Below are 26,607 nucleotides of genomic sequence, written 5' to 3' on the forward strand. Positions count from 1 at the left end.
AGGAAGAAGTAGAACGCTTTACTGCGCATGTGTAAAGGTCTGTAGTTTCGGCGCGCTGTTTCAAAACATGAACAAGATGGAGTTGATTCCTGCGCTGCAGTTTTTGAAGTTACATGAAATTCCTGAAGGTAAAATTGTGTATTTTGTGCGTATTCCGTTATATTGAATTGTAGGTTTAAATTTGAGGCCGCCTGGCTCGGATAAGAAGAGAAGATAGGGAAGATAGAGAAGATACCCTAACGTATTTATCGGGTAATATGCCGTATTCATGTGTACAGGAAGAACAACATTCTCAATCCCATTCACATATGTCGTATATTAGCTAATGCCACCGGGTTTGGAAGCAAAGCCACTCGTATAACGAAACATCAGACCTCATACCTAAACCGTTGGGAGCCGGTGGAAAATTCGGCAAACAACTGAACTGTCTCCTCAGAGGGCTGACCTTTCAGTCTGAGAAGAAACGCCAACCGATCGATGAAATGTATTTTATTTTATTAGAGTTTATTTTAATCAGGTAGCTCTTCGTACAACTGAAGAGTGGACGTCGGTAAAATACGCTCAAATGTGTAATAGCCTACTTGTACCAAAAAGTCACGAAGCTTAACCGAGGCAACGTTAAATTGACAGGTTCATAAAGGGACTTTGGCGCCAGGATCTCCACATAACGTTACTTTTCAATCTTACACTAAGTCAAATATTAGGAGTAGCTGTACGTACACATACACATGTGTACACTGAATATGAATTATAAGCAATACAAATACAGTCGACGTAATTGATGATGTCACGTCTGGGTGATCAGCTGCTCGACATTAGTCCAGTGGGTCGCTTCAAAACATTGCTGTCAAATCCCAGTCCCTCTGGGACAAACAGGATCTTCTGCCCGTTGAATACTATCAAAATGTGTTTAGCACAATGCATACAACTCACTCTTTTATTATCAATGAAAGGGGAAGAGAGTGTAATTTGTTGTCATCAAGGGCTGTTCATTTAATATTATTACATCCTATAAAAACGGATTAAAACTACTATGATGTAAGTGTGGCAGTTGATACAGAGTTGACAGGGCATTGTATTTTCATCAGCCACTTTTTCTATTTTAGTAGCCTCTTAAATGTCTGATACCAAATCTGATGGGTTTAGACTGAAGTTGTGAATGACTGTTTAAAAGGTATAATTGTTAGTTGCAGCCCTATTTACAAGCAGGGCTTAAAGTTCTCAGGCACCATGCCAGATTTCAGGCAAAGAGCAGTTTTAAATTCATATAGTACTTAATTCAATTCATTGTACACATTTCCTCCTGGACAACTTTTCAGGTGCACAAATATTTTCTTGCTCTAATCCCTGTTCAACCTCTGAAACGGCCATCACCAAACTGCTGATTCTTAAGCGTATGCAGCTCTCCCTACAGCTCCACACAACAGGGTTATTTAAAAGGCACAATCAGTATTGCTCTTATGAAGAAAACTGAAAACAGCCTGTCAGTGTGACTTCAGATCACTTAAAATGATCTAACAACTGTGTTGTGATTTCCAGCCTGGGTGGATGCAGTGTGGGATGTGGAATTCACAGAGAGCAAGCCACTGGATGACCCCATAAAGGAAGAGCTCACGGCTGCTGGAGACAAGGCCTTCAGAAACCTGTATCAATGTTTACTGGCTCATGCTGAAGAACAACAACAATCTACAGGCAGGGATGAAGCTTCACAGGTAAAACTGATCCACACTCTGCTCTCCTGCTGCAGGGAAAAAATGAAATTGCAGAGAGGACTGATTTATTTCAATGGCTATATATGTAGTTTAGCATGGCCATTCGTGGTCCAGTGTACAACTTAGAGTGAAGTAAGATACATCTGGTGTCCAGCTGTTATTTGCATATTCATCATTTTTGGTAGCAGCAGTAATCCATGACTGTTTCCCATGTTGCACTGCAGAGTATCTGGGCACTGCTGGTGGAGAACGGGATGTCGGTCAAGTCTCTGGTAGCCACGCTGTCTTTCTTTGTCCTGGCAGGGAAAGCCAAAGCGGCCAATGTCCGGCAGAGGGTGAGCAGCCTGCACGCAGCCTCGCTCTACCTGCTGCTGCTGGGAATCCCCGGTAAGAATGTGCTGGGAAATCTGGGGAACATACACGGAGAGAAGTCTGCTCACTGTTTCAGTCAAATGTCTCAAATGTTTAAATATTGCTGAGGTAAGACTTTATTGATCCCTAGAGGGTAAAGTCACATGTTACAGCAGGAAAAGAAACAGTCTAATCAAGTAGGAAACAGATAAAGAGCTCAAATAATACATACAGCAAAATAAATAAATGAAGTAAATGACTTTCAAAAGCTACAGTACTGTGTGTGTGTGTGCGTGTGCGTGTGCGTGTCAGTGTGTGAAAATAATGCAGTAATACTGTATATGTGTATGTTGCCTCCAGGAAGCATTGCTAACAAGGTCCTCCATGAGGTTTTGTTGGACACGTGTTTGGACATGACCTCTCACTGCTGGCCTCAGGACTCTGGAAAGAAACGCAAGAAGGACAACCTGAAGAGTTCTCAGGCAGAGGGCAAACGCTCCAAACCACACCGAAAAGACACCCCAGAGGTATCAGAAATCACCTCGACTCACAAGAATATCATAGGATATGATCCATTTACTTCTTTAACTCAGGAAATGTAACTTCACTTGCTTGGCTTGAAAGCTTTCTTGATAAAGGTTAGCCGTGTGGCAGCATTAGTCAGGATGGCTAGTAATGATGGTACCTGTGTCTGTTACCCTCAGATGGAAGTAGATGAGGAAGAGGAGGAGGATGAGGAAGAGGAACTTCATTTCTCTGGTCAGGACCTGATGAAGATCAGAGATGCTGTGGTTCTCCTGGTTCAAAGCATCCTCAGACTCCTGCAGACATTTCCCCTTAAAAAAACACCACAGAGTGCCAGCAACTGCACCCAAGTACTTACTGACTACCATCATCACAGCCACTTTATACCTCACTGCAGGACTCTGTCTTCATATCTGACCTGTTTGTTTTTCTCTGCAGATCTTCAGTAAGCTGCTTTACTTTGAGCCGGCCATTGGAGAGCTGACCTTTGCTGCTGGACAGTGAGTTGAAGTTGTTTTTGTTTTTTTCTCTGTGTTTTTGAAAATGTCTCCAGGAGGCAGGAGAGCTGAAGGTTGTCTTGTTTCTGCACAGGGAAATCACTAAGCTGAAGAGCATTCCTGAGATGGCTTTCTACGGTCTGCAGCTACTCTACTCACCAAAACACGGAGACCAGAAAGAAGTACTTTCCAAACCTCTCACTAAGTGCAGCAATGAACAATCCTGCTCCACAGCAGGCTAGTAGCAATGTCTGAATTTAAACCGATGTATCTGTTGTCTAGTCCCTGCGGAGGGTTTTCCACCGGCTTCTCTACGTGATCCTGATGATGAATAAAGGCAACAGAGGGAAACCCACCCTCCTCGTACCCAGCCAAGCCATCCTCGCTACCCGTGACCAGGCCATCCATTTCGTTTGGTAAACAGTGCTTTGATCAAATGTCAAACCAACTAGTAGAATTATTTTTCTAAATCTTAAGATGGTGTATAGAGATTTGAGTGCTCATTCTCCACTTTGGGAGTTGTAGTTCATCAATATAATCTCAACCTAAGGTTCACTTACTAGCTTCTTACAGAGCTTTGGAGTGCATCTCATGGTCTTCATCTGTGAATAGAATTGAATCAGGTGTCATCATTATCCTTTAAAGTTATAAAATAGCCACAAATGTCTTGAGTTAATACGAAGAATTAACTTCTTATAACCAATTGGGACAATTACATCTTACAATCCAGCTGTCAAGTCATAAGAATAAAATGATGACATGAAGTATTCCAGGTTATCAACCATTCCTTCTTTTCTTCTTCTCTGTTGGTGGAGTCTAAAGGTTGGAGGAAGCATTTCACATTAGGATTTCTCCTGCTAGTTCAGAATTGTGATATTATTTAAAATTTAACTGCACACATGAACAATACATCACTTTGCAAATGATCTAGGACTGCAACTAACAATTATATAATTATATTTATTATTGAACAATCTATTGATAATTGTTTTGATTTGACATTTAGTCTTAAAAAAAAGAAAATAGTGAAAAATGGCCGTCGCGTTTTCCCAGAGCACAAGGTGATGTGTTCAGGTTGCTTGTTTCATGCAACAGCAACAGAATGTTTGGCATTTTTACTCAGTTGTCAATTTTATCAAATTTATCAAAGCCATGTTCTTTTCTTTCAATCAACCGATCATTCACCTCTAACATGATGTGTGTTTGTGATTACAGTCACATTGTGGATGAGCTGAAGGAGCTGGCGCTGCCTTTCCTACAAATCCTCCTGCAGCATATCTGCTTCCAGGTGAATTCTCCAGCACATGCTGACCCACCTCTGCTCTGCAGTCGCCCTGTCAAGATAAAAATAGTGCAGAGCGCCCATTTCAACTGTTTGTGTTGTAGTTATGAAGGCACATCCCAACATGTTTACAGATGATCGTATTGGTAGAATCGTTTGTTGTTCCAGTGTTTTTTAGCTGATGTATTGCTGTGATGTAATGCGTCTGCTGTGGATGTTTTTAGATGGTGGAGAAAAATGAGTTTCGAACTCATGGAGCCCAGGCTGTGGGCATGCTGACGTCTCAGATGGCAAGTACAGACTATGCCTGCTTTGTCAAGTGGCTGTTTAACTTCTCCAGACACTCAAAGGTAACACCTTCCAGAAATTACAGCAACACTCACACACACTCTTGTTCAAAACTATTATATATAACTATTCCGCATTAAAATGTCTAAAAATGACTAGACCTATGTTATGTATTTTGTTTTGCTCTTACATTATCCCAAATGTTTCCATCAATTTTCAAACCAAGAGAAATCCAACGGTCTGTTTCATTTGGTTGCCTGTCAACGGCGTCATATCCCTACACCAAAGAGTATACGCCATAATCATCTTGTGCGTTGTCCGCCAGAAACTGGCAATAAATTGACTTTTATTCAGTTTTAAGCCACATTTTTACGATAAACTTTGTAGATCTTGGTCATTTTTAAGCATATCTTTTAACCGGATGAAGGATTTTAGTCATTGGATGTCTGGATCTTAAGTTGTCAGAGAAACAAGTTGACCCTCCTTAAGCCCTGTGTCCACCGAACACTGTCAGAGAAACACTCATTTTTAACGTGAACCCACTTTATTCACTGTTTTTACTGGTTTTAATCACCGGGTCTGTTTGTTCTGTTTGGGAGAAGCTGGTTGTTTAACAATCCATGATCCCACACTACTTCACATTATCATCAAACTCCGTCTTTTGTTATTGTTTTGATTGAGAGACCCCTCGTGGTAGAAATGACATATTGTGCATTCAAAAAGAAATGTGTTAATTACTTTTATTCTGAAGGCAAAATCCATATCATTTCTTTAATTATTTAAAAGATGTATTTCAAACACTGTATGTTGGTTAATTTTGTATATATGCCCAAACATATGATACAAGCTAAGCTTGATTAGCAACAGTCCTTCTTTCATCTAATAGGCAAATGTTAAAATTCAGCCAATAATATGGTGGACCGGTTCTGTAGATGGTGTGCCGGCTATTCTCTGTGGATGTGGTGATGGTTTTACTGGAGCAGCCAGAGAGGAGGACGGAGGAATGTGAGGACCCAGAGCTCGCCCGCTTCCTGCCACACAAGTTCCTGATCCAGAGTCTGCTGTTTGCTCGGCGGATGGACCATTCACCCACCGTCCAAGGCCACGCGCTCGCCTGTCTGGCCCAGTGTCTGGAGCTGCCTTCATTCAACGCCACCCGAGCCGTCCACAACCTCTTCTCCGCCAGTGAGAAAACACACACACACACACACACACACACACACACACTCTCTCTCTCTCCATCACATGTTCACAACATTTTATTTTCGAGGGCTCATTAAAGGCTCTCTGGGAACTGAAGGAAATCATTAACTGAAATAAAAGTCAGATTGAGAAGAAATGGGTTTATTAAAGAATCACATAAAAACTCCTTGAATACATCACAGCTAAAGTAACCTCTCTACTCTGTGTTTAGCTGGAACCCAGACCATGTTGGAGGGTGAAACCACAGAAGGTACAGTCCTTTGTCTCACTGGCTTTGTTCACGCTACTGCTGCTCCCTCTCTTTTATTCTCTAGCTTGCTTGACCATCATCACTCTCTCTCTCTGTTTGAAATCACAAACAACGTACTGCCTACATGCTCTATCAGTATATACTGCATACTGCCTACTAAATAAACAAATAAGTATGCCATAAACACTGAAGTATACTCAAACAAGACAGTCATGTGACTGCGTGTCATGTGACTGATGGCCAGCAGTCCCTCACATCTTTGAAATTGTTGCAGCAAATTTCCAAACAGGTGTTATTTGGATAAACTGATTACATATTGGGAATTGGTTACTTTCTTGCCTGAAAAAATATTAAAACTTAATAAAGTGACATTTTAACAGCTTTTAACCTGGATCAAAATCTCAGCGATTGCGCAGTCTAAAGAGATGCAATGCATTTTGGGGCAGTTGAATATGTCCGCTCACACTGCATACTCAGAAATTCTTGCTAATCAAGTATACATGCGGGCATTTCTTGCGTACATAAAATCCATGTCATACTTAGTATGAATACTACGTTAGTATGCCATTCCAAACACAGCCACATTCTCTCTCACTCATGCTCTCAGCTCCTTGGCACTATCTCTCGCCCTTTTTTAAAATGAATCAGGAAGCCGACAACAATTCCTTACTTTACTTTTAATGTTAACAAAGAGAGAGATGTCCTCCCCTTGTCTTAAATTGATACTACAGTACTTCCTTGTTTTGTGAATGAAGTGGTACACAAGTTGAAGCAGCTGCACTGTCCAATGTGTCCAATCAGTGAGTCATACCTGCAAACCCTGCACCCAAAGTTCATGTACTTCTAGAAAGTACATAAGTTTGTTTACGACCTGTCTGATTGCTCTTGTTTTTTTACCTGTCAGATTCCAGGTAATAAATCTGGGGAGTATCATGTTCTAGCCAATAGAAATGATGGCCAAAACTCTGAAAATTATACCCAAGTTGTAATAAACCAGTATTATTCTTAAAACTGTCATTAAGAAGAGATGGTGGTTGCAACAGTGCTGCCACCAGCAGTTTCAGCAGCAAAACCTCACTAAATAAAACCAAAACTAACTGTGTGGACAGATACCACTAGTGGTTAAATTTGAGATATGACATTGCTTAAGGTAAGTAAACAAGGCCTAAAACCAAGCATTCAGTGCTAGCTCTTTGAAGTTTGATACCCACGTTTGGTTCATTATAGTCCATGTTGTTTGAAGTTGTGGTGTTTGATAGATGTGACTGTGTGCTTCAGGAAGTCTCAGCTCGCAGCAGACTCAGAAAACCTACCGCACCCTACCGTTCAGGACTGTGGAGATCAGCAGCACTGACAGCTCAAGCTGTGATGGTGAGTCATTCACATGCAACAGGTATTTGGCAGCATTTTGTAAATTGAAGAGATGTGAAAGTACTGTTTACACATTGTACTTTTTATGTAGATTTATACACTCAATGTTTGAGATGAACTTAAGGAGATTTAAGTCATTATCTTATATCTTCAATGCAGCAAAAGAGAACCTGGCTCTTCTCCTGCGGCGCGTACAAGACCCCAAGACTAACGTGAGGAAATCCTCACTGCAGGTACTTTATCAGACGGCTTCATGTTTCAAATCAAAAGGGTGATACGTGGAATGAAAGATCATTCACTGTACATTATGTATGTTGTGCAGTGTGCATGTGGTGAACAAAGAGATGCACAGATGACCTTTAACCTCTGCGCTCTGCTGTCTCTCCTCAGGCCTTGAACGGTCTCCTGAAGCATGATGTGATCCCCATGAGCTGGGAGAACCTGGCTGTGCTGTCTGAGCGCTGCAGAGACCCTGCTGTGTCTGTGAAGAAGAAAGCGCTGCAGTGTGTGGGAGAGCTGCTTACTGTGAGTCTCAACCAGCAGAACACAGAAAACTCAGAAACACTGACAATAAACATCAGTAAAAGTTTCAAAGTCAAATTGTATATGTTTTACTTCCACCACCAGGCTAAACCAGAGTGCAGTGTGGTGCAGAAGGCGTGGCTGCAGGGTGTGGTGCCAGCTGTGGTGGACACTGAGAACTCGGTTCAGGAGAAGGCCCTGGAGGCTCTCGACGAGGTTTTGCTCAGCCAAGTCAAACTGTACTCCGCCGGCCGCCACCTGGATGCCGGTCAGAGGCTGACCTGGGACCTGCTGGGCCTGCTCTGCAACGAGTGCCAGAGCCTCAGGTTGGACCAACTACATTTAGTCCAGTTTGTGTTTCAAACTTCAAAAATGAAAATTTAAAGCAATTTCCTTAATTGATAGTCAGCCATGTTAATAAGCAATAGGCAATTAATGAATTTATGAAGTGGATGTTTTTACATAATAAAACTGTTTTTAAGTACTGATGTGACCGATGTTTGACACAAAATCAAAGTACATAATTTAAACATCAAGTTACCTGAATTATAAATTAAATAACACGAAATGACTCAACTAATCAATAAAATAAGAAAACATTAACCAATAATCAATTCTTCCAGCTTTATTAGAAAACTTAGATTAGATTTAATTAGATCAAACTAAATGTGTAGACATCTAATAATTAAAACAAACATTGCAGCCTTCAACATTAGATGAGCTGTTAGCACCGCAGCTACAGCAGGTGCTCTCTGCTGTCTGATGCTCAGCCTGCATTCACAGCTGCTTGCTACTTCTGTTGAAGATGCTAGTTTAGCATTAGCATGAGCCTCAGATAGCTAGATAAACTAGACAGCCACCACACAACAACTCTATGCTGCAGAGTTCATGAACACGACTGCTACAGTGAACAGAGCGGATGACTTATCAATTTGTTCAGCCCTTACTGTTGGTCAGCAAACACACTGGTAACTCATCTCATTAAACAGTAAGAGGCTCCCCCTTGTGGTGCAAGCAGGTACTACAAGAGATCTACATTTTTTGACAGCTGCACCACACATCCCTCGTCTTCTGCATTGACTTATTTTTCAATAGGTTAAATAATTAACTGCAATTAATCAATAATCGATTAATTATCCCACAACTAACTTTCATTATTGTATTTAGCTTGAAATATGAAACATAATCCTGAATGTTAGCAATAAATATCAGGTATCAGCAGTCATTTCTTAACTATCTTTACACCACACCTCTGCTGTTGCTGATATTGTTTTCCCGGTTCTCCAGCCGATATTTCAGCCGGGCCTTCACCATCTGGTCCAAAAAAAACAAGTTCACACAAACGTTCATCACCAACCTGATCTCACACACGGAGGCTGATCACGCTGCGGGGGCCTGGCTGCTGCTCTCCAAGGTTGTCGCTTCATCCCCCAGAATGCCTTACGGCAAGATCCTGGACGCCTGGGATAGCATGGTCAGGTGAGACTGGCAATATTTATTTACAGCACTTACATTCAGCCCTTGTTTAATGTTCAGCTAAAAATCCAGAGAAACCAAGTTTTTTTTTTTTTTATTCTCTCAGTTCAAAGGATGTAAACGTGACAACCTGCTGTCATATCCTGTGTGTGATGGGAGACATTGCTGCTCATCTGAACGACGATACCAAGAACAGGATAGTTAGTGAGTAATGACAGGATTGGATGATGAGAAAATTCACAGGTTCACTCTGGAACCGCCTGCTTTAATCTTCCTCTCTCTGTCCCCAGATGATCTGATGTCTTGGTTGAAGACTTTTACTTTGTCTCTGGAGATGATCAGTGCTGCAGTAGAGACTCTTTATCAACTCGGCAGCAGCGAAGACATCAAACAGACTCAGGTCAGAGATTTTGCCTTCTCACTTTACAACTGCTGATGTAATAATAAAGTCTTCTTTCGTGTATAGTTTTATAGTTAAAAATGCAGACTCAAGATATTAATAGTTGCCTCCGACTTCGGTACTTGAATTTATCATGCTTGTTCTTATTTATACATATTTTTCATTCTCATGAATACTTATTATTACTGTTCAACGTATCAACTTAAAGGTTGATTAAACTGTATGTCAGTGTTGTTCCACTGCCCCCAAGTGGCCAAAAAATCAGCTAATGCAGGTTTAAAGGTGCAGAAACTTTGTTTTAGAAATGCAATTCTTCCATAGTGTACATATGATACTATTGTGTACTGTCCAAAGCATTTGAGTTAGTAAGGGAATTGAATAACAACTAAAAATCTTTTCACTGAAGTCCAAACACCAGGATGGTTCGGGCATTTTAAGATTTAAATAAAATTGAAAGCCACATGGCTTTGGTTTCTATGGTGACGCACAGACATGGCACACAGAGAAATCTCACAGTCATAACCTGTATGTTTGAGACAGATGAGCTTTTGAACTGAAAACACTACGGATCAGCTTCAGTTCAACCCAACAAGAAACCAAATGCCAGATAGTAAGTTTGGAGTTTCAATAGGCTACAAATGAGGAATGAGACCAAAAAACCTTCACACTGCATCATGAATGACAAAACAAAAACTCACACATACTCGAGAGACTCCAATATCTAAGAATTAACAGTAGGACTAAGCAATGTTAACATCTTCAAATCACATAACTGAGCCCTAATCCTCAACACTTTCTGTTGTGTTACAGTAGAATGTGTTTTGTCTTCCTCAGGCTTTTCTGAACCAGCACTGTGGTGAGCTGGTGTCGGTGTGTGAGGCACATTTAGCCAGCATCCTGCTGAGTGAAAACGGAACCCAAAACCTCAATGAGGAGCTGATGGTGAGAACTACTCTATTATCTTTACTATGCAGGTCAAATCAGCTTTCCAATTCCAACCTGTCGTTGTTCTTCAATAAACACCAGTCTAAAAGAGTTTTTCTTTGTATTTTTATTTCTCACTGACAACTACTGTTGTGGTTTTGACAGACAAATTTCCCATAACCATGTGTTTCTCTGACCCTGACCTCTCTGTGTTTGGGGCAAGCAACTCTTAAAGCCAGGCTTTCAGAATACAGTCTGGGTCACATCGTTGGCTGATGTCTTATACTGGATTTTTTGACTGATGTTCAAATAACCAACCAGATTGCTGCCTGTGTGTCATTAAGCAGTGTGAACTAGTAGTGAGCTAGTTAAGCAACTGCTTAGTGCTCAGTATGTGCCAGCAGTCACACTACTCTATTTGTCAAAATCACAGCCCCAGGTGCTGCACTATCCCAGGTCAGTACCTGCAGAGGTTCTGATAGAACTGAAAATGTTCTGTCTTCCAGGTAAAACACCTCCACACTCTGGGTGTGGCTTCACTCCACTGTCCTGCCAGGGTGGGCAAGAGGACGGTCCTGCTGGTGGAATCTGTCCTCACCACACATTCTGACAAACTCACAGGTAGTAGGAGAGGATGGACATCTAAAAACAGAGACACTGCATTCAAATCTACAGGATCTGATATAACTTTCCACTGTGCTTGTTTGATTGAGCATGCTACATTCTTCCCTGAGAGGGTAAAGACCGATTAGTCCATTAATTGTGTAGTCGAAAATTAATAGGCAGTTAATTTTGATGACTAAATATTTGTTTTAGTCATTTTTTTAAAGCAAAAATGCAAAAAAAATGCTGGTTTCATCTTCTCAAATGTGAGGATTTTGAAGCTTTTCAAAATTTTAGATTTTGACTGTTGATCAGAGAATACAAGACATTGCCATGAGCTCCAAGAAATTATAACGGACATGTTATAGACAAAACAGAGAAAATAATCTGCAGATTAATCAATAATGACAATAGCTGTCAGTTGCTGCCCTAGTGGAGTCCTTTCACTGCAGATAATGTATGTGTCATAGAGGCAGGTGTTTGCAAATCCTGTGGAAGTCTATCAGATTTCACACAGCTCCCTCTGGATCCACAAGACTTTATACAACCTTTTCACATATGCAGTACTCTGCAGCACCTGTAAACACACTTTGATGTGTTTACTGGTGGAATTCCCCTTTAAAGTATCACTAGTGATTAGTGTCTTGCAGTGATTACTTTCTTAAATTCAGTTTTGAAGGTCTGTAGCTGTTAAATACAGATAGTATTCTAACTGGTCCAGAGTTTCTTTCTTTTTTAAGTCTAATTGGTATTAAAAATTGAAACGGGCACAAAAATATCTTAGAAAGTCAAATCCAATTTGATGAAGCTTAAAAATACTCATATAAATATTAAACTCCACCTCTTTCTTTTTGAGCAACCCTAGTTCTAGTAGGAAAAACCTGATATTGATCGATTATTGGTCTTTTCTGTTGTCACTGACAGACTGCCAGAAGGAGCTGCCGGCTTCGCTGCCTCTGTCCCAGTTCAAAGCAAACTCTCTGCCTACCAGAGTCAGAGCACATGGAGTCATCACTCTAGGTAAACTGTCCTCCTGCCAGTCTGTGTCTGGCTCCTCTGTCTCTGTCTTACTAATGGATTTGTTGGGTTTTCAGTGAAATTCAATTGTGATAATGTTATTGCTCTACAAATTTCTGTTGTCCAAAAGAAGTGAGACTAAAAGGCTTGTGACAGGACTGTATCAGAGGAAGCATGTGGCTTCTCTCAACACTGCAGTTAGTTATCATGAGCTTCATGTTTCCTCTCCCTTTGTGTCTGTCTGGGTCAGGTAAACTGTGTTTGCAGCATGAGGAACTAGTCCAGAAGTACCTGCCAGTGTTCGCCAGGGAGCTGGAGGTCGGCACGGAGGTCGCCGTACGCAACAACGTGGTGGTGATCATGTGTGATCTGTGTGTTCGATACACCAACATAGTGGATCACTACATCCCCAACATCTCCGCCTGTCTGCGAGACACCGAAGGCGTCATCAGGGAGCAGACTCTCATCATGCTGACCAACCTACTCCAGGTGGGAACTGCTCTACACGTTACTAGGCAATAGAGTGGTCTTGAAAATGAGTGAAAAAGTGTTTATTGTAGTTTAATAAAAAAAAAAAAAGAACATGGCTGATATTTTCAAATCGAAATAACAGCTTTTCCTGTCATAGGCAGAACATGTCTGCCTCTAACTAAGTGAATATCCTGCCTCAAATAACAGCAAGGCTCTCCTGTCAGTAGAGGTGATGTACACTTGTATGCACCCCTTTTTAAGGAAGCCTGTAATAATTTTTTTGAGATAATATTATGATTGTTTTTGAGTGTTAGCCGTTAACATGGGTTGTTTTACTTACGTATAAAGTGTTAGTCTGAATTGAGAGAAGGGACTGACAACATGTGTGTGTGTGTGTGTGTGTGTGTGTGGCAGCGAACCATGCAGGAGTTTTATTTTCTCTTTGTTGCTAGTTTGTACAGATATTTGCCATCATCCTGCAGCCTCACAATAAAGAAGCAGCCAGTGTGACAGCTTGTGGTCCATGTCCTTGCTTCAGCAGTGCAGCGGAACACAACACAGATAAAACAGAACTTTATGGGTGTGCAGTCAGTTGAAGCTGTAGCTCCAGCACACCCGTTACATTTGCAAAATGTATTGAGTTTTTGTTTGACTGTTTATTTTACGAGGACATTTAAAAGGCCCTGTCATGTCAATTCCGAGGGCAATTTTACATTTTTCATTTATTTCAAGCCCTGACTATAGTTTGTTTACGTAGCCTCCAGAGCCAGAGGAAGCTTCTTGAAGCTGGCCATTCAGAACAGGGTGGGCTCATCGAGAGGGGGGGCCTTAAAGAGACAGGAGCTATAAAATGGCCTGTTTCAAACAGAGGCTGAACTGAGGTATATAGGGCCAGTATACAATACATAAGGAGTTTTTAACTGTAAATCATGCAACAATATTCCAGCAGAGCCCCAGAATATAAATATAGACCTCTAAATGTGCAGAATATGTCCTTTAACAAAGGAAAGGTTGAGGCCAACAAAGGCAAACTAAGTGGTTTACAGCAGTCCAAAACAGATTCCTGTAACAACTGATGGACGCTGCCTTCCCCCTTCATGCTACTAGGCTGTTCTCTGGTTTCTCAGCGGGGTGTGTTTTCATTGTCTACTTTAATTGACTTTGTTCTTTTTTTCTAGGAGGAATTTGTGAAATGGAAGGGTTCCCTCTTCTTCCGCTTCATGGTGGCACTCGTCGACCCAGTGCCTGCCATCGCCAGGTAAATCACGCAGTGCATACATGGAGAGATTATCTCTAAGTTAAGAAATGTACCATAATATCAAACCTAAGCACATCCTGTTTCCTACCCCAGTCTGTGTGAATACTGCCTGTTCCACCTGCTGCTGAAGAAGAACCCAGAAATGTTCAGCCAGCACTTCATCGAGTGCATCTTCCACTTCAACTCCTACAGCAAGCACAAGTCCTACAACAAGTTCCCTCAAAGTGAGAGGTAGGATGTCGGGAGATACAACTTCAGTCTTCCAGTTCAGCTCCGACTTTAGTTGTCTTAGAAGACTTTAAACTCACCTGTGTATTCATATTGTTTTTAACTGGGCAGATAAGTGAAACAGTTTGTATCCCGTAACCATACATTGGACTATTTGTAATATTTATTTTGAGTTTTTGTTTGTTCATTCATAGATTTTTTTATACTTAAATCTATGTAGAGAAAAGGTTCGGTTTTCCCTAAAAGGAGCCCAGCACCGTGAGAGGCGTTTTCGGATTTACCGCTTTCTCCTGGAACACTTCACTGACGCCCAGCGCTTCAACATCACCATCAAGATCAACCAGACTGTCTTGGGTGAGCAGTCGGTCACAAATATTACAGCTAGAAAGGATTCTCTGTGAATTCTGGACTGTTAGGAAGCACCAGTTTGGGTCTTGAGCAGTATTAACTTGAAAAAATTACTTGCAACCTCTGTTCTTTTCCTATTCCAGCATGCTTTGCAGATAAGGAGCTGCCGCTGGATGCAGATGGTGCTGAAATTTTGTCAGAGACCTTCAACATCTTGAGTCTGAAGGAGATGAAGCTGCAGGCCATATCTGCTCCAGCTGGAGGTGCCTCAGGGGAGGAACCAGAGGAGGAGAACATGGCCACCATGGCCAAAGCTGTCCTGCAGGCTGCACAGAAGAAGGTGGTGTCACAGGTGAGAGGGTGGAGTCAACATCAGACAGCAGTTACAATACAAATTTGGTGATAGTTTCCTGTTAGAAAGTTCCAGCTATTAAATAACATAAAATCAATTTCCTGCTTTGATTCACAGGTCCAGAAGAAGGCCTTCATAGAGAACACTGTTCCTCTCATCATCAGCCTGAAGAGCCTGCTAGAGCAGAAACACTCACCAGTCCTGAGAGACCTCATGGCCTACCTCCAGGTGACACCACCTCTCTGCATATTCATTCCATTGCTGTGAGGGGAACTGGTGTGCAGCATGATGACATACACTATCATAAAAACAAAACCATGTACATAGATCAAACATAAGCATTAAAAGATCAAATATTATAAGGCAAAATTTATTGAATGCTATTATATTTAACATTCAAGATGTGCAACAGCAACAAGTGTGGATCTTGGATCTACAATAGTAGATGGCCATTGATTAAGAGGCTCTTTTGAGGCTAGACCCATCCTCTCTGTGACACAAGGCTGCTGTTACCATCAGGTGACGATGCAGGAGTACAGCAACGAGGTGAAGGAGTTTTTCTGCGGAGACGAGCAGCTGGCGGCTGAGGTGGAGTTTGCTCTGAAGACAGCTGAGAAGGAAAGAGAGATGGAGGAGCAGATGGACAACTGCAGCCTGGCAGGAGACGCCAAAACTCCCACTACACAGGTTGGAACACAAAACATACACAACAGAACTCTAATAGTGTTACACATCATAGTGCAATTTAAAAGTAAACTGCAATCCCTGCATTACTAATAATATAAGCTGGTGCAGTTTTCTTGGTTTTGGATTATATCTTGCAATTGCCACTATTCAATAACAATATTCAATAACCTTTTAAAGGTGCCGTGTGTAAGATTTAGTGGCATCTAGTGGAACGGACTTTTGGCAGAATTGGAATATAATATTCATAAGAGTGTTTTTAATTAGTGTAAAATCACCTGAAAATAAGAATCGTTGTATTTTCATTACCTTAAAATGAGCCCTTTATATCTACATAGGGAGCGTGTCCTCTTCCACGGAGGCCGCCATGTTGCATCGCCATGTTTCTACAGTAGCATAGAACGGACAAACCAAACACTGGCCCTAGAAAGGGTTTTTCGCAAGTTTTGCGGCCACACACTTGCAAGGGGACAGGAAGGGTTTTCAGTTGGTTGCAATCTGCAGCCTCACCACTTGATGTCACCAAATCCTACACACTGGTCCTTTAATTTGATAGTTCCATATACTTAATTTGCACTCAGTTGTTCCACAATATTTTAGTTGATTTTAGAATGATGATGTGGATGAATACGTGGAAAACAAGTTTTTGCAAATACTATGCTGTTTGTTTGTTTTTTAAATACTGCATTCAAATTTTAATTGATATTTACGGTTTGACTTGATTACAATTTTTAAATAAAAGTTGTACTGTTCTTACATTAACAAGTGCGGTCCAGTGTCTCTGAAGGTATAATGGTGATTCTGGTCTCAGCAGGGTTCAGTCCCAGGTTCTCCTGTCAAGTCCAGGCCCCTCGCTCCATTTATCTTTGCCACTCCACAGCCGCCACGTCCACGTTCCCTGTCTGCCAGATGGACACTCACTGACAGGTAGGTTTACATCACAGGCGCTGACCAACACATGTGACTCACACTGCGCACTGTTGTTTTTCTTTGATAAACAACCTCTGATTATATGATGCTCAAAGAACACAGACTTCATGAGTCCAGAATCAGACACCAGCATTGTATGCAAGTGCAGTTTGTCTTCAGTTTCGCTTGGACTGAGCAGGGGAAGTCACTAAATTTGAGATCTGAAATTTGCTTGAGTTAGGTTATCTATCCCAGTGAACATTATGTCTGCTTTGATTGTTGGTGCATTATTGTGTAGTATTCAAAGCAATGTCCACTTACAACTCTATTATCACACAACAATAACATAACTTTAAAAGATAAGCAGAGGTGATGTTCACTGTGATGGACTACCTAAATCAAAGTTTTAGCCTGCAAAAGGATTTTCATGCTGTTCAGAAGGATTGGAAAATAAATTGTTCAAAAGCTTAAAACACTGTTAACAGTAGGATAGGAGGCAAATTAACTTTATTACGCTGTGGAAAGTGTACTGTACAGTTTTGTACAGTACACATGATTTGAAGTAAAAGCATGCTAAAATACTGGGCTAGTGCTAAAAGGTGAATAAAATAAATAATCAACAATAATGGATCAGAAAAAAGGAACTCGTGTGTGTGTGTGTGTGTGTGTGTGTACCAGGTATTCCACAGGTGGTTGATGTAATGTCCTCTAAATGATGGAAACACGACTCTTTATGTGTGTGTGTGTGTGTCTGTGTGGTTGCAGGCATGTACACACCAGATCCAGGCTGGAAGAACACACCAAGTCAAAGTCAATCGCTATGGAAAGAACAGGTACGACGCACTTAAGATTTAAACTTTACATGTTTAAGAAAACTCAGCTGAACTTCCACTGAGTGCAGTGAGCTTTAGTTTGGAGTTGTGTGTATTCATGTCGTGTGACTTTGTTTCCAGTGATGCCTAAAGGAGCTGTGAATGACAGAGCTATCAGCACACCTAAAGGTATGAGCCCACAGCACTGTTTAAACCTCTACAACACATCCTAACACCTGTGGCCTTTTTCCATTGATGAACCATCTTGGGAGTCGAATCAAAGCACACCTGACCCGCCTCCAAGCAGGGAGTGGTGACGTCAGATGGACTTTGTCATCATTCAGGAGCCGGCTAACTTCTGGTTTAGCCCCCAGCTAACTTGAATGAGGATGATTCAATTGTATGGCCCTTCTAGACTTTCCAAATGTTCCAAACAAATTAATCAAATTCTGATAGTGAAACGAGTCATTTGAGAGTGGTTGTGATGCTCAAAAAATTTTATCCACCGTTTCACAGCCTCTCCTTTGACCACTAGTCACAGCCCGGCACACTTCCTGGGGGCTTGGGTAAACAGCACTAAAGAGGGCGCTGCTTTTAAACGTCATCGACTCAAGACAAGCGTGTCATCAGTTAAAGACACACCTTCAAGCGGGTAGCCTGCCCAGCCCAGCCCTGTCACGCTGGGCTGACGCACTGAGTCAAACCGAGTCAAGCCAAGCCAGTACATGTGTATGGAGAAGGGCTCTGCTGTTCAGGCTAGCTAGCTGAATAGCAGGCTAGATGTTTGCCCTTGTTAAGTGTTCGTGTCAAGCGGCTGCCGGAGGTACCCTCATATTTACTACACAGATATGAGACTGGTAGCAATCTTATCACCTAACTCTCAGCAAGAAGCCTATTTTCCAAAATGTCTGACTATTCCTTTAACATGATGTTTGTTTAATCCTTACACAAAACATTCATCCATTCATGAGCTACATGAATGGATGAGCTACAGCTACTTATCTTCTATAGCAGTGGTTCCAACTGGTCTAGCCTCAGGATCCATATTTTCCCTTAGACCTGGTCCAAACACTGACCAGTAGGGGTGGGTGAAAAAAATCAATACACATAAGAATTGTGATTCTTATCTCTTACGATTGTGCTTCGATTCACAAATGTCAGGAATCGATTTTCTAAATGTTAATTAATAACGTTACGTTGACGGATCAAAAAAGGCAGAACCAGCGCGCACACTAGAGTTATCTTGTTCATCTTCAAGAAAGTCAAGCGTTTGGGCGCTTTTTTATGTTGATTTAACGATTCAATAATAACCTTTGGGAGATGAACATGAAGTATATTATTAAAACTTTATACGCCATCAGCCAGGAGCAGCGAACTCTAGCAGTAACAAACACGCCCAGCTGACCAACACACACTGCAGCATTAAACAACTTAAACCATCTCTAGTGGGGTGAAGAAAATGACTCTGCTCAGTCTGTTTCACCTCAAAAACCCTGCATCTGTGTAGCCTCTTGGACAGTGGTGGCTTTCCCCAGAGATAACGGTGCAATAGAGAGGCTGCAGAGAGACATGAGGTTAATAGCAACTCAGTGGAGCAATCCACCTTTTTCTTCTGTTTTATGTTCTGTGTCAGTAAAACCAGCTGAAAATATTCAGTGTCAGTTTTGTTCGGCTGTTGTGGAGCAAACTTCCTCGTCTCTGAAAGACACAACAGTCAACATATGTGCAATGAGAGGGTCACATGATCCACAAAGCTGACATCAGTAGGTTACTACTTCTCACTATAGCTGCAACTAGGAAGCAGGTAGTGGTGTTTTAAAATACAAGCACTGTTCTAGACATTCACTAGATTTCAAAGTAAGGTTGTTTTTGTTTATTTGTTTTTTTAATTTGTTTTAAAGTTTGACCAAAGTGTTCACAACCCACTCACAATGAAAGTGAACCATGACCCACCAGTTGGAAACCACTGCACTAGAGGGTTGCAGGGGGCGACCTATCCCAGCTGACATTGGGCACCCTGGACAGTCACCAGTCAATCACAGGGCTGACACACAGTGACAGACAACCATGAACACTCACATTCACATCTACAGGCAATTTAGAGTCAGAATTTAAACTGCATGTTTTTGGAGGAAACCAGAGCACTTTCAGGAAACCCACATAGGCACAGGAAGAACATGCAAACATCACACACCCACACACCCCCCCCCTCCCCCACACACACACACACACACACACACGTACACACACACACAAGTAAAAATTATTTTTTGATTCACCACAGAACAACAGCAGTGTGTAAAGCCTGTTTTTGCTTCTCTGTGTTGTACAGTCGCTGTATGTGTGATACAGGCAGAGCATTGATTTAGAACTTTAGAGCCAGCCAATCAAAAAAGAGTATTTTCCATAGTTGGTGTACTCTGTCAGCAACTTAGACAGCTACCAAGATGTCAAGATAATAAAGAACATGTATTAACCCCAGTAATATCTGCAGCAGTTTCCTTTTTTTATTCACATAGTTAATCACTTACAGTAATTACATTTTATATGACTTTTAGCAGACATTGCAGTTGAATCTTAGTCTTGGCAGTATGGTGAAAGCTTTGTTATTTTGTTGTGTTGTTACCTCATTGACAAGAACTTCATTGTCCATCCTCACTCCCAAATGTTCTTTCTCACTCTGATATAGGTTGCAACGTCAACGTAACTTTTGATGAGGCAGTCAGCGCCATCTTCAGTGACCATGGTAGTAAGAACCTCATTATAAATCAATCCTAATTTCTGTGTTGAAGAGAAGTTTTAAGTTAGCTTTAGCTTTTAGGTGGTTTGAAGTTTAGGTTTAGATGAATGTGTCTTCTGTCTACTCACAGGTCTTGACAGGGAGACCAGTGTTCTTCATGTGCAGTCACCTGACCAGCAGCAGTAAGTAGCACCACTTTTGTCATTGTTCTACATAGTCCATGTTTCAGTGCCAGCTCTGCTTTTGCAGGCACCTTTTCATGTGGGCTAAAGGAGTGTACAGTACCAATAATGGCATCTAAGTACATTTTTTGTCTTTTTAGAAATCTAAACCAGACATACACAACCCTCCACACGTTTGATCTTGTGTTTCCAACACAATTCAAGAAGTATTTGAACATTAACTATGCTCAAATACAATAAATAATGTGTCTTTCAAAGTGTTGGTTCTCCCAAATCTCAAAAGGAAATGTTTTCTCACTTATCTCTAGAGATGCATTCCTGCCTCCTCTCCAAGATCAATGGAGGTGAATGGAATTGAGTTTGTGGAGCACAGAAATGATGATGTCCTTTTTTCAGTCTGGTTTATTCATGGAGAGCTGTTACTATTCTTCGATATATCATTTAATTTAAATGGTGAAGCTTCTAATATTATGTTGCATTTAAAGCTGTATAATATCCCATGTGTAAGGTGTGTCATGTGTGTTTCAGGGGGGCTGGTCTGAGGCAGTGGAATGTGCAGTCTCCTCTCCGTCAGAGGAAGTCAACCAAAGTTTAGTTGACATAAAGCTTCATTTCTTCATGTCTATTATTTATCTTTACTACAACTATCACCCTTTCTACTCCTTAAATATGAATTTCTGTCTATGTACTGTTATGTATTAATGTTCTATCATCCTTATCTTTCATGTTTGTGTTTTATCTTTTTGGTAATAAAGGTGACCTTGACTTCAGAATAGTTTTGTGGCCTGATTCTTGCAGGTGGGCACCATGTTGTCAACAAAATCTCTGTTCTCTGGGGAAATTTCCTATTTTTTGTGGCAAATTGGTATTACTATTGTATGTTTGTTTTTTCCCAGGTCTACAAATTTGGAAAGTCAGATTCAGTGAAAAGACAGCACTGCTCAATGCAAATAATTGATTATAAATCAGTAAATTCCACAGCAGTGTATACAGTACATTAATATGGAGAAAACTAAACCTCATCAGTTTGTGTTTCAGTATCACTGCATAGAGAAATGTTTGTACAAAGAGCATAAATCTCATAATCATCTTTAATCCTGAAATCCAATGCATAGCATGGATTTGGATGTCTGTGTGTAACAATCAGGTTACATCTCTGGTTCTGAGTCCAGGTGTTACTGAAATTTACATCTGTTGGTAGATTTCAAAACTCAGTCAGTACAATAACTGATGGCTCTCCATCTGATTATTTGAAAATTTCATCCTTCCCTTCAGAGTTTTGATCCTCCTACAGAGAGCAAGATCGTTGATGTATCCAAATTGCAAAACTCTGCAGCAGGTCATGATGGCGCTGGGCTTACATTGGTTACTGAAATAATTTCTTCAATAGTTAAAACACTTACTCATGTATTTACCAAGTGGAAGCTGTCCCTCACCTGAAATCTGGGGATCAGAAATCATTTTGCAATCATCACCCTATCTCTATCCTTCATTCGTTATCCTTGGTTTTTAAAAAATCTTGAAAGTATGGATGAATGCATACGCTTTGGGTATATTTTTGGATTTAAAAGCTTTTTAAACTGGAACATAATATTTTAGGAAAGATATCTGAAGAAGACTTAGCAAGACAATCTAAACAGAAACCAAAGTTTATGTGGAATTATATAAATAAGAGAACAAAAATGAAAACAACAGTGGGAGACTTATGTACCACTCAGAATAATACTAACTCCCCCCAAAAAAGACAAAGATATTGAAAATGCATACATATTGTGAGAATACTTCAGCAGTGTGTTTGTGACTGAACCTGAAGGGGACACACAGTACCTGAACTGCCAATATTGGAAATCCAGCAAATAGAAAGTTTAATAAGGACTACAGAGGATACAATACTGCTTTTTTCAGAATATTAACATCTATAAATCACCAGGGCCAGATGCAATACATCCTAATTCTAAACAGATTGGCTTGTGTGATTGTTGAACGTCTAACAGTATTGTATAATCAATCATTAGAAGAATCAACCCTGTGAATGGAAAGAGGCACAAATCAGTGCAATTTTCAAAAAAGGAAACAAATCAATAGCAGGAAACTAAAGGCCAGTTAGGCTAATATCTTGTAGGTAAGATAATGGAAAATCTAATTAGGACATATATATTGTTGACCATATGAAGTCAAACAGACTTTTTAGTAATAAGCAATATGGATTTTTATCTGGAAGATCAGTTACACTTCAGTTTCTCAGGGTTCTTGATAAGTGGTCAGCAGCTTTGGATAGAAGACAGTCAATTGCATATATATGGACTTCCAAAAAGCTTTTGATACAGTTCCACATAAGAGACGACTGGCAGAATTCAAATTATTTTGCATAGATGACAGAGTTACAGACTGGACACAGTGACCTACAGTTCCACTGGCATCTGTGCTGGGCCCTGTACTCTTTGTTGTCTATAAAAGTGATTACCACAAACCTTAACATGGTAAGGAAAATGGGCTACTTCCGCGCAACAGGTCATCTGGTCTGCTCAGAGTAAAAACAAGGATAAAATCTTGTGATCAAATGTTGAGTAATGTAGCGGTTATGGTTAAAAATCAACAACAAATGAGAGAAAAAAATACAGCTTCTGTGCTCCCAAGACTCGGCTGAAAGAAAAAAAGTGGTGCAGACACGAAAAATATTCCCATTGAAATACATTTGAAAGTTGTGCTGAGTGTCATTAAAAAAAAATTGGAAAATTCGTGTCCATGTACACGAATCTATAGATTAACTATCCGACCCTAGTAACTTTAGTCTATGTGTGGCAGTGTGAGGGTTGGGAGGACTATGTATGATAGGAAACCAACTACACCACTTGGGGAATTGCACCCCGGGAGATATGTACAACGGAGAAATGGGTATTACCAGTTACCAATAACCTTCAGTTCACAATTAGACAAGGCACACAGACTCTATTGAGGGGACAGAGACGTGATTCAAAACAAAAGTATTTTTATTGTCAAATAAGAAAACTGGAAAATGGTTGCTGAAAGACAAATTAGTGATTAAAAGACAATATGAAGTTGTAAAAATATTTATTACAAAACTATTTAATATAATTAAAATCTTTTACCATTAAATATAAGAGTGTTACTAATATTTTCAAAAAGACAAAAACCTGAATGGACTGAGGCTGTTAAATGGGGTGGCAGACTACGCAGAGGTGTGTCTAGGAGTGCTACCTTAAACTCACCACAACCTAAACTCACTCACACAGCAATGGGTGAACCACTTGTGTATCCCGGTGCTTTGAATCACAGCAAACAGTGAAGGGACCTCCTCCAGTAGACTGGCCCTCAGCACCACTAAACTAAAGAAATAAAGAGAACTACTAACAAGGTTAAACAAAATACAGATGCCAGTTGGTTCTACCCTACTACAATGTTTAGAATATGACACAATGGCAACACTAAAGGATGGGCAGGTGAAGACCTACAAAAGAAACATATGATTAATATTGTTCTCCACCTGCGTTGGCAAATTAATTCAAGTTTGGTGCGGGCCCTTCTTACCACCATGGTATTGAGAAGTCTATAAGCAGGAAGACTGACTGGAGGCACTAGCAAGGAAGCTAAAACAATGGTTCAAGTTAGCCATCTATAAATACAGCTACTTTCTATCAATCAAATAGCCTACATACCTCTGACCAGGGCACATGTGTTTTATATAATCTTGGCCTGATTAGTGGATTGGTTAGAGGAGGAGTCAAGCCTGGGGCTGTGTTCACTGACACTGCACGTGACACTATTCACTTGCACTAAGGGAGCATTCCCCACCACATATGGAAGCTGCCAGGACATTGCATCTTTATTTCCCACTGTTAGACTCTTATTAGACTTTCTTAGAGTGTAATTTGTGACACATTACAACAGAACTGTACCGTTAACTAAAGTGAAATCACATATCAGCTTTACTTTCTAAAATGGTCCAAACAACATCCTGCCTGACCCTGTTAATGTATAACGATAAACCAATAAAGTAAAATAACAAATAAGGAAAATCAAAATATATTTCTCACAGATTTTACCATATTACTCACGGATTTTACCGAGTTATGTGAGTCCAGTCAAGTCTAGTCTGTGCATTTTGTCACATCAGAAGGAGATTATCCACAGCTGCTCCAAGGTCCGAATAACTCCCAGGAATTAATTGCCCGGTGGTTTCAGCAAGAAAGCAACACAGACTTGTGTGCAACATGGACTTTAGACAAGAAAACAAGAAAGACAGATGACAACAGCCCATTTTCTGCTCAGACAGGGTTCTTCATGCTTTGTGCCATTTTGGACTTTCAGCATCGTCACCACATCACCACTTTTAATGGTAGGTGAATGAAGGGGTTGGTTTATGAGTGGGGGGTGTCTGTGACAGGCTGGATGGTAGTGATAGCAGTTTGCTACAGTATCTGTTATTGCAAAAGAATCCCTCAAATATGTTCTGTTGTTAGTACACAATACCTGCATGTTGTGAAATATATTCTCATACATAATAAGGTGAACAGTAAAACAAAGTACATTTACACTGATACCGTTTTCGATGCCTCGATCGGGTAGATATGAGTGCATAGGTGCATACATTATCATGTCATATTGTGTTTTATAATGAGCTAATTTTGTATGGCTTTTAGTTAGTTCTATCTTATTTTATCTGTTTTGAAAGGTGATATACAAATAAAGTTTCTTATTATAATTATCACATGTTTGTTGTACAGAACTGTTAATGAGATAATGGCCCTTTCATTATCAATTACAATCAGGGTAATTCCCACACCTGTGGCTTTTCAGATTCAATCAAATGGGTGGGTCTAAAAAGGCATGCAATCACAATGCATAATGATGCACAATGGCTGATTTGGCACTGTTGCAGGATGTGGCAAATGGAAGACTTTGGAGAGAGTGAATTTTCAGAGACCAGCAAGATATGCTGGCCAATGATGATGAGTGGCTTATGAGCCAGTTCCGATTTACATGACCTGTTCTCTTGGATCTCTGTGCTCTATTGGGCCCAGTGTTAAAGAGAAGCACCTGCAGAAAGCACACCGTGTCAGTCCTTCAAGTCCTGATGACACTGGGATTTCTAGCAACTGGCACTTTCCAGAGGTAATTGGCTGACAGGTCAGGGATATCTTAGCCAATCTTTAGCCATGTTATGCCAGACATGTTAGGAGGTATAATTGGTTTGTCGCATATGTACATAAAGTTTCCTTACATGGTGGGTGAACAGGCAAATAAAAAAGTGCAATTTGTAGCAATGTCCGGTTTCCCTAATGTAATCGATACTATTGACTGCACACATGTTGCTGTAAGGGTGCCAAGTGAGAATGAATTTGCTTTCATTAATAGAAAGCATTTTCATTCCCACAATGTCCAAATTTTATGTGATGCAGACATGTTACTAACAAATATAGTGACTCGATGGCCTGGGTCAACCCATGACTCATTGAGACACAGCAGTGTTGGGCGCAGACTCAAGGCTGGAGCTGTGCATGATTGCTGGCTTCTAGGCACAGATGATTAATGTATTAAACTCCAAATACTGCAGTGCCTAATCCATTTACTGACTTTGCAGGTGACAGTGGATATCCACTCAAGTGGTGGCAGTTGACCCCTTTCCCCAACCCACAGACTGCAGAGGAGAGGAACTACAATGTGCGCCACAGCCAAGTACAATGTAGTGGAATATGTCGGAATATGTCAAGTTGCCAAATAGATGATGAAATAGATATAACTGCTAATTTATTAAATAAATAATTTTTGACCACTTCCAAGAGCCTGGCAGGAGAGTGTATGAGTATTTAACTCTACTATGTAAGTTATATTCAAAAAGTAACGTCATTTTTCCAAAAACAGCTGTTGGAAATGGGCAGTTGTCTTATAATCAGGGTTGCCTTATATTCGTAGTATTATTTATATTCATACCTCAAGCCCCAGTATGTAATGCCATCGAGAGCTACTGTCACTAAACGCAGTGAAAAACACTTTGAGAAGACAGATGAGCTAAAAGTCAAGCTAGCTCTGACCACCAACTGCTGAACAGCTCTCACAAACAAAAGCTAACTTACATCACAACTTTTCTTAAAACTCCTCCTGGGTTCCCCAGTGGTACGCTGCCAAAACATTCCAGGTGGATCTCACAATCTAAAATTATTGTTCTGAATGTCAGAGTAAG

At 40.6% G+C, this 26,607-nt stretch overlaps 1 protein-coding gene and 1 long non-coding RNA gene across 2 annotated transcripts; both read left to right on the top strand.

Annotated features, from left to right (window-relative positions):
• Positions 1-18: 18 nt before the first annotated feature.
• On the top strand, positions 19-21,178 carry ncapd3 (non-SMC condensin II complex, subunit D3). The gene is made up of 35 exons (XM_067609277.1): positions 19-128; positions 1,540-1,712; positions 1,937-2,099; positions 2,424-2,590; positions 2,768-2,938; positions 3,027-3,088; positions 3,180-3,267; positions 3,368-3,501; positions 4,301-4,373; positions 4,592-4,717; positions 5,588-5,840; positions 6,070-6,108; positions 7,387-7,479; positions 7,639-7,712; positions 7,870-8,004; positions 8,107-8,327; positions 9,289-9,480; positions 9,584-9,681; positions 9,768-9,877; positions 10,712-10,819; positions 11,308-11,422; positions 12,329-12,424; positions 12,672-12,910; positions 14,071-14,150; positions 14,244-14,381; positions 14,599-14,732; positions 14,870-15,078; positions 15,196-15,306; positions 15,598-15,765; positions 16,577-16,689; positions 17,437-17,504; positions 17,625-17,672; positions 20,173-20,229; positions 20,354-20,405; positions 20,934-21,178. The coding sequence occupies exons 1-35, from the start codon at positions 68-70 to the stop codon at positions 20,998-21,000; spliced, it is 4,236 nt and encodes a 1,411-aa protein (XP_067465378.1). The 5' UTR covers positions 19-67; the 3' UTR covers positions 21,001-21,178.
• A 4,116-nt stretch (positions 21,179-25,294) lies between these two features.
• Positions 25,295-26,208, top strand: LOC137197590 (uncharacterized). The gene is made up of 2 exons (XR_010931466.1): positions 25,295-25,538; positions 26,008-26,208. It is a non-coding gene; the product is annotated as an uncharacterized lncRNA (long non-coding RNA).
• Positions 26,209-26,607: the final 399 nt, after the last annotated feature.

The sequence above is a fragment of the Thunnus thynnus genome, chromosome 14 (assembly GCF_963924715.1).
Source record: "Thunnus thynnus chromosome 14, fThuThy2.1, whole genome shotgun sequence".
NCBI classification, from domain to species: Eukaryota; Metazoa; Chordata; class Actinopteri; order Scombriformes; family Scombridae; genus Thunnus; species Thunnus thynnus.